Raw genomic sequence first — 12,315 nt, 5'->3', positions numbered from 1 at the left:
TTACTGGAATGCAGATACTTTTGACTCCTCAAGACAAGGACACATGCACACACAAATGTAACTTGGGTTTTATTACTAGCTGTGCCACAAGCTTTCTATATGTCTTCTCCACACTCACCTTCTCAACAAACACTGAAGTAATTATCTGCAGGAACTTTCCAATAAGCAGCACGCATTGCTGATAGTTTGGTTTATGACTGTTTAATTAAATTCGAAATTACATAAAAGCATGCTCCTCTATTCTAATGCCTATTTAACAAAGAAACACATGCTGCCTACAAGATGAGACAAATTAGCTTAAATCAGAAATATAGAAGCTTAATGGTTACTATTGCAATACAGAAAGACGTATCAGTAGCCTGTCAGAGTGCCCAACTCTGAAAAGAAAGCACAAATTGACTCCAGAGGACATAATACTGCCATGCCTAATGAAATAAAACCACGACTCCTGTCAGCCTTTGCTGTATCACTTTTTAAAAATGCATTACACATTATTTTGTTACTATATTTCTTAACGACTTTTATAATTTCTCTTCGCTTTGAGCAGTGGAAACAACTTCCTATTACAGTTTTAAATATTCATGAGGAAACTGTACCTATTAGATCTTCAAAGAAAAATTTCTAGATTTTTATTTGTTCATTGTGAGATTCCCTAATGCTTATTCACTCACAGTTTATTCTGTAAAGGCAAGATTTTTAAAAAATTGGGTTTTAGGACAGGAAATTATAGCAATTTTTTTTCTTAAGTCATATAGCTTTTGTTTAATCTATTTCTCTGTAATACATTTCTAAAAATACTTTTAGTGTGGTATAATCTATAAATAGGAACAATTCATTAAATTGAAGAAATCTATTTTTATATTGAATCATTTTATGCAGGTGCTTTAGAACAGCATTAAGATATTTAAAAGATTTTATCTGAGGCTCTGATAGTATTTTTTACATTATTTTAATCACCTGATAAAAAGTCAAAGAAATGCGTGTATTGTTTAATATTTTTTTAATAACTCCTACTGCCAATCAGTGTATATGATGAACTATAAATACCAATATCCAATTGGGATATAAATCTACAGAGATCAAATGGTAAATCAAGCAAGGTCAAACACGGAACAGTCATTACAAAAAGTTAAAAGATAGTGCATTTAATGGGTGGACCAAAACTACCTTTTGTAACAACTTTTAGCAAATGACTGGCTGATGGTGGCATGTGATGTTTTTGTTCTCCCTATCTACTTGGGGGGGCAAGGGGGGGGAGCAAACAAGAGGTGATCACGCTTTATTATACAGCAAGCCTCCCACGGCTGTTTTGTTGATTTGGGTTTTGTTTTGTTTTGGGTTTTTTTTATGAAAATAGGGAAAGTACATTTATGCCTCTATCTGCACAAGCTGGGACTAAGTCCCTAATTTCCACAGAGGGAGAAAAGAACTGCTATTCTCCAACCCCTACCTCTCATATGAGGAGGTCACAGTAACTTACAAAACATGGGCTGAGACTGAGCAAACACAGGTGTTCAGAGGTGAAAATAATTAAGAGAACATTGTTCACACTCCTTCCTAGCTGCACTTAAGCAACAACGTTGTGACATCCCACGTGTCTTTTACCTACTGCAACCACAGATACACAGGAAGAAGGATAAAGACACCTGCAGCATGCAGAAAAAATAGAAAGGTTCTTCAAAACCTGAAGTTCCATGTTCTTCAGCAGTGTCTACTGGACCAATCTGTTAATTAAATGAATCCCACCAACATTTGCAATTCAAAAAGGAGTAGAGTAAGCAGGTATACTCTGGCAGCCCTGATCAGCTACATTGCCCTGCCAGCTTGCTTACTGATGGGCAGCCATAATCACAGCACAAGCCCTAGACATCCCACACTACTGCCTGACACAGCCGAAGCAAAACCCACCCAGACTTAGCTACAGCTGAGGGCCAGCCCTCTTCTGCTTCAGACACTGCAGGTCTGTAGGAAAACCAGAAACAGCCTCTTCAGATTTAAGATTTGGTGTCTTCTGAATTAAACATTTCTATCACTTTTGCTTGCAAATATATAAACAAGGATTTGACCTTAGTCACCAACTTTTTGTTAGGAATCAGTGTATTTGTCAACAAGAGTTCATTAATATTTCTGTTTCAGCCAGGTAGGGACACACTTGTGGTAAAAATGGGCATTGTAAAATTCACAAAGTATTTCCACTTTTTGCAAAAGCTTGAACTAGTCTACAGTTCATGTTACCATGAATACCCATCATTACTCTCCTCCAGCTGGCTCTCTAAAAGCACAGTAGCTTTCCTCTGAGAAGTTAAGTTTGACTCAGTTCAGATAAAGCTGTTTAATTAGCAAAAGCAGCAGTGCAATCAAGCAAGCATTTTGCATTCTAGACCAAGGTATGACACTGTCCTCGCAGCCAGGGCGTCTGTAAAGTCTTATCACCTCATTACACATTTTTTTTCACTCCACAATGTTGCCTCATCCTTGGAAGCACTATCATTATTCCAGGTAACATTTACTTCATAATTTATTCCTTCACTTTTTGTCATCTATGACATAGCTTTCTTTGCCAATTTACTCTTTTCCATTCTTTGCAACTTTTCCACCTACACATAATTACCCTTTGCTGCCGCGTTCATCCAACCAGGTCTAGAATCCTTCTGTAGAGGTTCTACATCCAAATCTGACTTCCTGTATTTGTTGTTCTCTTCTTCAGACACAAGTTTATACTCAAACACATATTTTCACTAAAGTCTTATCACATTTTTAATGCAGATTGCAGTGTATCTTATCTACAAATGTATAAAAATCCAAATCATCAATTTCAATTACATTAAAAACAGATTTCTGTAGTGTAGAGCATTCACAATGGGTAGAATGGCTGAAGAGCTAAAGGTGATAAAATCATGTGATATTGCACATGAATACTTCTGTGGGTGATTATCACATGGTACTATTAAGAACGAGGTACTAAAAAAAGCATACAATGAAGTCACTACTTTAAGAACATATTGATACTATGAGAATATTTAGCATCAATCTTTTGGAGAAACATGGTTCCAACAAAAATGTGTACAGTCTTGCAGTGTCCTATAGTGTTTACAGAATTGCAAATAACATCCATTTACAACAGATACAGCTCAAAATACAGTAAGTCCTCTAGACACACTTTTTCAAGATGAACAATAAGAAGTCTAATAATATAGTTTTTAATAACCTTTTGTTTCATACTGTTCCTATTTCAACAGATTACAACTTGCTACTGGCAAATAATTATCAAATTCTGACTAGATTGTAAGTAGAATTTCTTATTTCATTTAGGTCTAAAGTCTACAAAGCAATTTGTTATTCCCTTTATCTCTTGCTTCAGTCTTATTACTTTGAAATACACCTATCTAAAATTCATTAACTATTTCCTTGCCGATTTTTCCATTTCCTTTACATTAAGGCAAACTTGAGAAGAAAACATTGGCAAACACTTTTTTTTTTAATATTACCTATTCAACTAGACATGTTACTATAGGTTTCGTTAAGCTTCAGAGAAGTTTCTGTGGTCTCTTCAGAGATAAAGGAGGAAAAAAAAAAAAGATTCACTTGGATTCTGAGCACGGGGACAAGGATGGGACACCAGATATAATCTGTCCAAACCTGTAGTCAGCATCTCATATACACTAAGTTGCCTAAAATAATGTTAGAGCATGTAAGAGCTTGTTTAGACAAAGCAATACACAGTCTGGAGGACAAAGCATTTTCCACAAAAAGGTTGTTTGTTTTTTTTTAATATCTAGTCAAAAAGGCACTCTCTATCATGTACTGTGGTTTGCTATTTATACTAATATAGCCAAGTATTACACAACAGAACTGTAGATAAACAGAAAAAAACTCTGCAATTTTTTCTTTAGATCATCTTAAAATACTAGCACACGCATTGTCTGGTGCGGAACTGTATCAGAGAACTGGCCATTTCAGAAAACAGACATGAAATACAACTTGCATGAGGCTGCTGTATGCTACTAATTCAGACTTAACACATTACATTACATACTTCAGTTAGTTCAGCTGCATGTCCTCAGGTTCTCACCCAGTGTGGACTTAATATTTAAAAAAAATGGACAAAGAAAAGTAACACAGCTCAGTGAGCTATACTTCCACCCCTTCAGTTGCTCAACACTTGATGAGGAGACAGAGTTCAAAATAAGCTTTACCTTGCTTTGCAGAAACGCATGTTGTTTCATTTGTGTGCCTGAGTGTATCCTCCCAGCCAGCAGAGAGATGTGTTGCTTGTGCTCACGGCAGCCCCTGCTTATGCCTGCATCTCTCCTTTAAACATAATTATAAACACAACGCTATTTTGATTGCAAAAATGGGACAGCCCTTAATACAGAGTTGAAAACTGCAGTGCATGCTGGGAAGTAGTACAGATCTAATTACCTGGTTGCAAGAAGCTGTCTAAGCACATACTGTCTTCATGTAAAATTTGGTTGCCAGCTCCTTTTTGGAGTACTAGGAACTCAGTCCAAAGACCATAACTAGAATTAGACTGCAACATACCCAAATTTTTTTAAGATTCAGATGAAACTTCTCACAAAGATGATTTCAAAATGTGAAGTTTTCATATGAAACAAAAATTAAAGAGAAACCAAAGTAAAATCTTTATCACTCTTGCTCAGTTTCAAGGGTTTTAAGGAACTTGTTGCCTTCTTTGAAAGATTACAGCATTACAAAGGCAAGGTTGTTTTTCCTTTAATATTAGGAGTTTCTTGTTGCAAAAGGCACAGCAGTTCTTAATTAGCATTTAAAATTAATAAAAAATCAAGTAACAATCATTATTAAGTAACTTATTACATATCTTTTATTCCTATATAATATACAGTATATATTGATAAGATTACCTTTTCTTTACACTAATTGCCTGAAGGCACATATCTACATTTAGCCATTTATTCCTATATAAAATGTATATATTGACAAGATTGCCTGAAGGCACATATCTACATTTAGCCTTTGGTCAGTCTTAAGAGCTTAGACCTTTCTAAAAATCATTCTCCTTACACCTCTGCAACACAGCTGTCCCTTGCCTTGACTTGCTTTGAAAAACTTTTCCCCTGCAGCCCCTAAATGAGTGCCAAGGGATCCTTTCAATTCTCCTCCCTCTCTGCAATCACTACTAGTTCCACGGTTGCCCATGCCCTGGGTTTCCCTCCCCATTTTATATTGTGGCTTTATGCTTTATACTAGTAGCAGCGTGCTTTGCAATGCCAGGCAGCTGGCACGAACACTGTCCTTCTAGACAGTGTCATCCCAGGGGGATAGAGCGAGCCCTGGCAAAGCAGTTGGCTTCATTTATGCATTACTAAAATCTAAGTGACACCCCCTAAAATTGGAAAACTTGCTAACCAAAGACTTACACTGAATGCAATAAATACTGCAGTTACTAAATCAACATATTACTATCAAATAAGGTAAATTAGAATTCTAGTTCAACTGGAGTTAGGAAATACTAATTAGTTATGCACAATTGAACCATCCCTCCTGAACAGAAAAACTGCAATGTATTTTTGCTGGAGTATGCAAGTTGTTTGGTAGTTACCCCTACATAAAATAACCGCACACATATTTTTAACTGAAACTGTTTTCCACCTTCCAGTAAATGCAAAAAAAACCCCAAGAAACCCATTCTGCTCACTTCAGTAAATTTTTATATCATAAACCAGTGTTTTTCTGTACTATGACAATAGTGTTCATATTAAAAACATTTATGACGAGCAATGTTTGCCCATAAATGACTCAGTAATTTTAAAATAGAAAGTTCGGTCTTCATATAGCATTTGTCCCAGCCATTTCAAAATCGTCTCTTGAGCCTATCACAAGATGACTAACTACTAAGGCAGTAAACATTACAAGAAATGCATAATTCTCTGCGAAAAAAAGATACTGATACTTATAACAAGATTCGTGCTTAAAAATACAAGAACAAAATTTTTCCACTTGTTTCTTTTTATAGTTTCATCACTACTGCCAACGAGTCTTATATTCAAGCTTTAAAGCACAAGACAGACAAAGCAATAATTAGTTTTCAGTATTGAAACAGCTTTCTAAATATTGCACATAAGCTTTTAATAAAGATAATAATCTACATACACAGCATTTGGGCACCTTGCCACTGATGTATGGCCTCTAATCAATTGCTTGTTCAGCACTGAATATTCAGTACATTTTGTATACAGAACAAAATGGTTATTTTCTGAGGAACTTAAATACATTTTAAAATAAACTTATCTGGCTGAAAATTTTGGACACTTAATGCAGACCAGTAGCTAGGAAAGGAGAATTAAAAGGAAAGGTTAAGCAAGCTGCCTAGGTTTAAATTTAGCTCTGTCACTAGCCTCTTAGATGACCTTGAAAAAATTATTTTAGTTCTTAGTTTCCTCCATTTGTGAAGATATCAACAAAGATACCTAAAGCTGTAAAACAATCATTGAAGTCTATTACATAAAATCATTATTAGACGTCACAATTGGTTCTTGAAGCTTTCCCCTCCCCAACAGATCCATGAAGCGTCTGTGAATCAGACACTTTTCCACTACATCTCTAAATACTTTGTAAGGTTCTCAACTAGATGTGTTAACTCGGAAAAGGGTTCTGGACATCAGTGAAGGTATTGGAAATGTCTGTTCAGTATGCAGCTGCAGATGAAAAGAACATGACATTAAAATGCATAAAGAATACACCAGAAGATAAAATTAGCTTTTCCAATGCCTTTAGATAAATTAATAGTACTGCTTCATTTGAAGGAGTGTTTGCATTACAGGTCACCCCTTCCTTATGGTGATATTCTAGAACGACAGAAGGTTTCAAAGATAATTGGTGAAAACGATCACTAGCTATTTGCTTTGACCTTTGGACCGAAGGATCATTTATTGTATAAAGTGACTAAGAGAAAGTATTTCATGAGAACCAGAACCAACGAAAACCGCTTGTCATGGATTTGTCTCTGGTAGTTGACTACAAGTCTGTCCTCATTTTTTTCTTACACTTGCCACTGAGGCATGTATAGGAAACCTGCCTTTAGTAGAAGCCAGTAGTCCTGCCTTTAGTAGAAGCCCTTATAGGTCTCTCTCATCTCTGTAGCTGCAAGTTTCCAAAGAACCTGTAGGAAAAGAATTGTCTTTCACAGCACTAACACATCTTTGATTGAGAGTGTTACTGGAGAAAGGAGGATGGTTTGACATGATCATAGAATCCTAGAATCATTAAGATTGGAAAGGACCTCTGAGATCATTGGGTCCAACCTGTTAACCTAACTGCCTGGTCTATCTCTAAGCTATGTCCCTAAGCATCGCATCCGCATTTGCTCTCTTTCCTTAAGAAGCCAGATAATATAACATGGTAAAAATATACAAATTAGTACAGATAGGCTAATTCTCCCATTTTTCCCCTAGCCTATGCCATAAAAGTAAAGAAACTCAAAAGAACAATTTCAAAACTTGTAATAGAACAAACTTCTTAAGGCAAGAAAATGATAAAAGTCACTGAGATCAAGATTAGAAAAATGGAAGCAACAACTGAGCATTTATTTATATGTAGAACATCCCATATGATTCCATTAGTGACAATAATAATGTTGGGTTACTAATCTCAGACTTCAAGTATGAGTCAATCTCTAATAGAAATAAGATACATTAGAAACAAAATGTCCTTCTGATGCTAGAGGTAAGAGGCAATATCCTTTGCTGACAGAAGAAGGTGCTTAGTGCTTCCTCTGGCCCTCGCTAAAAAGAGGATACTGAATTAGTAGGATTTCAGTGTGATCCAGACTGAAATGCTTTTATTTCTATTGAAACTGCAATCCAAAAGCAATACATACATTTCCAATTTAAGACAAACACAGTGCAGCTCAAAACATTACGAAAACAAACGCCCAGCATATGATCTTCCTCTCAGGATTAACACAAATCAGCTGAAATTGTTTCTTAGGAGACACCAAGAGATGTATTTGGTACTGTTTTTCTTGTTATTGACAGGTTTGTTTAGTGTATCACATGACGGCAGCTGTATATAACCTCATCTTGCTGAACTGTATGCCAGTGCATCACACCAGGCAGGGTAACTAGTCTGGTGGTCATCAGACCATTGAAATTAATCTATTGCCAGTTCCGATCTTTCAATATTTTTTTTTTCAAATTATCATTCATATTCCATTTTAGCCCATATAGTCAAATTCTACAGCAGTTCAATACATGTCGACATGGATACCCATACTTCCAAAGGAATAGAATAAACTTTTCTGCATGTATTATCAGAATACACATATATATTTTTCAAAATTTATTTTGAAATCTTCGGTTACAAAATTATTAGCTAATCTTCGGTTACAAAATTATTAGCTTTATGGAGCCAGTACAACAACAAACTGTTCTTTCTAGAACTACTACATATCCATGTCACATACTATGAGAGATATAAAAAAAAAAAAAAAAGGAGAAGCAAGCAGGCATGAGTAACCTTGTGTATATCTGTGGCTGCATCTAGTCTCCCACCTGGAATGCTGTTGGTGGCAATCACCATGCAGAGATTTAAAAGCTTTGTTATTGCCGACAGATTGTGTTAATTTGGGGTGCATTTATCAAGTATGTAAAACATGCCATGTTTATAATACACAGGATGGCTTCGGTAGGTATGGAAAAATTCCACCAAAACTAAACTTTATGAACATATACAGTTATTTAATTTACCAAGCAAAAATTTGTGCACCATAGAATTTTAAATAAACAGATGTATCTGCAAGGCAGTGAGCAGTGTCCATGGATGCATCTCCATGACGTAGGTACAGAGGCTGTCTTAGTCCGGCAGATACAATGACCTTTTTTTTAAAAAAAAAAACAAAAACAAACCCCACAAAAACCAAAAAACACACAAAACCAAACACAGAAGAAAAAAACAAAAAAAATGTAACAGGTAACGTTATCTTAACATTAATAACATCTTTGCTATAGATAAAGGCTTATATTTTTGTTTCAAGTATTTTATTAAAGTACCATTTTAAAGAAAATTTTATCAAATGATAGAACTGTACAAGTCCATCTAGACAGCAAGGCTATAAATTTGAGAAGCTGATAATAAAATCACAAACCCACAATCCGTTACTGAATGATGTCAGTGTTATAAAAACACACTTGTTTTACTTGGTATTATTTTAAGGCACTCTTAAGACCCCATATGCTGTAATTAGCAACAGCAAATGAGACGATTCATAGCTTGACATGTAAACACACATTATAGGGGAATAAGTTAGTGAACGATTAATAGGTATACATCCTTCCTATAAAATACAGCATCCACCAGAGTCATACGTGATAAACAGGTCTGAAAAACCTATAACCTCTCCTGCTGGTAGCAGCCAGGCACAGGAAGAAAGGAGTTGACGTACAAGTTTTGTTTTGTAAATCTCACATTTTTTATGATGATGACAGTGGAAGCAAAACACCCACCCCAAACAAAACCTGCGAAGTTCATTAAGCTAATCGCACAAATTCACAGGGCTAAGGTAAAACTGAGGGCTGGTCCTCGATACCCTGAAGGACCTTCACCCAAACACGCATTTCAGACGCTGCAACAGAAGCAGTGGGATCTGCATGAAAACAAGCCCGCTCATAAATATGAATTAACACACGTAACGCTACAACCACACGTAGTTCAACACAGAAATTCGTGCCTAAGACACCTAAATCCTACCTGCACCTATACAGGAGTTCTTTATTTCGCTAAAGAACACAGGATATGCTTTTTCAGGGCGGCAAATATGTTTTATTTAGTGTTTGGATGGAAAACGGCTTCCATTCCCATTCAGGCGCTCCAGGGGTTGCTGGTTTTTGCTCCATCTTCCAGTCCGTAATGCTTCCCTTCAGCCCCGCGGCTGCCGCCTCAGCGAGGCCGGGCGGCGGGAAGGCACTGCCCGGGGGCCCCCCGCCGCCTTCCCCAGCCCTGGCCCCAGCCCGCCGCGCCGGGGAGCCTCACCCCCCGGGGCCCGAGGCGCGCCTGGCCGCCCCCAGGTGAGCCCACATCGGCCGGAGAGGAGACAGCGGCCGCTGAGCGGGGACGGGGCCCGCGGGGAAAGGGAGCGCAGTGTGAGGGAAGGGAAGGTCGGGCGGGAAGGAGGAGGAGGGGGCAGAGGGGCATGCAGAGGCGCGGGGGCACCTACCAGTCCGTGTGCGGCTCGTCGATGACCAGGAGCACCTTGAACTTTCTGCCGGCAGCCGAGGAGACGGCGGAGGAGGGATCCACCAGACCGGCCGAGGCCGCCGTCTGCTTCACGGCGTTGGAGAGGGAGCTGAAGAAGCTGCTGCCCGTTGACTGCTGCTGCGGCGGCTGCTGCTGCTGGGGGGGCGCCGGCTGCGGCGGCTGCCGGCGCTCCGCAGCCGGCGAGGCAGAGGCAGGGGCCGAGGAGGCTGAGGGAGGCGGCGGCGGCGGCTGCTGCGGCTCCGGCCGCTGCAGGTCGGTCATGTAGCCATTGGGCAGGTTGGCGATGAAGCTGCTGTCCGAGAGCCTGCGCCGCAGAAAGTTCATCATCTGGCCGGGCAAGAGAAAGGCGAGGCTCTGGCGAGTGAGCGGGAGGAGGGCGCGGATCCGGGCGGGAGGGCAGGCGGCGGGCGCCGCGGCGGGCTCTGCGATCCGCAGGCGGGCTCGGTCGCAGCCTCACTGCCGGCCCGGGCGGGAGGCGCTGCCTCCACCTCAGCAGCGCAGCCAGCGGCGGCTCGCGCGCGCCTGCCGCTCCCGCCCGTCTGTAGGTGGCGGCCGCGGGCGGCGCCGCGCCGTGAGGATGCGGAGGGCCGCGCTCCCGCCCCGCCCGGCCCGGCCTTACCCCCCGGGGCCGGGAAGGAAGGAGCCGGCCCCGGCCCGGCGCTCCCCCGGCGGTAGGAAATAGGGCGAAGGGCAGCGGCACAGCGAGCGGGGCTTCAAACCGGCCCCGCCTGCGGCGCCTTCGTCCCCAGCGCCTGGGGCCGTGCGGCGCTGGAGGCTGACGGGGCGCTGGTTGCAGTCTGAGCGACCGGGCCCGGGCAGCGGCTTTTCTGAGGGAAAAACCCGCAGTAACGCATCCCCTGAGCTGTGACAGCGCCGAGCAACTGCTGGCTCAGTAACTGTGCGGCGCAAATGCAGAGGGCAGCTGCGGATGGCACCTGCCACCGGCAACATGGAGGCCCAAATGTCAGGGAACGAGGCTGTGCGGGCCTCAGCATCAATTACAAGTATGAATTAAGTTTTATTTATAGCCTAGATACTAAATGCCTTCATTTGTCAACAAATAACACGGGGCATGGAACAGCAGCATAAGCAGCCCTCAGAGCGGAGCTATTTATGGTTGTATTCAGTGCTCATCAATGCAACAACGGATGGCATTGCCATGAAGTTGAAGAGGAAAAAACTGCTGGGAACAGCCCTGTATTGGCTCAAATCACTCTGCTAGGAACAGCAGCAATTTGAAAAATACTTATGACATGTTCCACCCTGAGAATCGTCTGTTCCGGCAGCTGCCCTCTGTGTAACCGCTGCAGCGATGCGAGGGGAGCAACAGCAGACACCAGCTCAAAGCTGTGCTGCCTCCGTGAGGAGGCACAGGCATTGCCACACTTACACCCCCCAAAACATTAATGAAACCTCTTACTAATAAACAGTGGTGGGGGTTGTTCTTTTTTTAATTAAAAAAAAAACGAAAACAGTTTAATGAAGGGGAAGTGCTGTGTATCATCAGGCAATTTTACATTGTCAAGGGAAATTATGGGCACATTTTCATATCTTAAAAAGTGTCAGCTTTCTTTAAGAGTAGTTAAAATCCTCTTTCCCCTGAGTTTTGAGACAATCACTATGTGTTTTAACACAAAATACATACTCGGCCTTTATTGTGTGATGCACACATTTATCCAGGATACGCATAACCGCAAATCACTTTGCAATTCACCTCTATGGGCCATACTGCATGTAGCAGGTGCTCTAAGATCATACACAGTAAATTCATGCAGCAATTTTTTTTTAAGTTAGAGACTTGGTAAAGCTTTTTTGATGCTAACACTTTCACAGTTTAAAGTTTACGTGTTCAAAGGTAGAACTGCATAGAATTCTTTAATGAATCACTGAATTTAGAAATGTTCATCTATTGTATCGTGACAGAAAATTAAATAAAACATCAAGGCTATTAGAAGATGCTTACATTTTAAACACCATAGACAAACTGGGGGCAAGTGTTCACTCTGCCGAGTCATAACAGAGGCCATGTACAGATACAGCTTTTTTCATTAAGGGCACAGAAAATTTAAACAAGTGGGACAA

General features: G+C 40.5%; 1 protein-coding gene across 1 annotated transcript in view; it reads right to left on the bottom strand.

The window, feature by feature from the left end:
• SYN2 (synapsin II) overlaps positions 1-10,778 on the bottom strand; it is a 199,275-nt gene extending 188,497 nt beyond the window's left edge. Inside the window, exon 1 of the mRNA XM_087744827.1 lies at positions 10,193-10,778. Coding sequence (XP_087600953.1) covers positions 10,193-10,560 — 368 coding nt within the window. The 5' untranslated portion in view covers positions 10,561-10,778. The remainder of the gene's footprint in view (positions 1-10,192) is intronic.
• Between the last annotated feature and the right edge of the window lie 1,537 nt (positions 10,779-12,315).

This window comes from Nipponia nippon, unplaced genomic scaffold (assembly GCF_047370975.1).
Source record: "Nipponia nippon isolate SJK-2023a ecotype South Korea unplaced genomic scaffold, ASM4737097v1 scaffold_9, whole genome shotgun sequence".
In the NCBI taxonomy this organism is placed as follows: domain Eukaryota; kingdom Metazoa; phylum Chordata; class Aves; order Pelecaniformes; family Threskiornithidae; genus Nipponia; species Nipponia nippon.
Note: the sequence above shows the minus strand (reverse complement) of the source record. Positions and strands in the feature narration are given on the sequence as shown.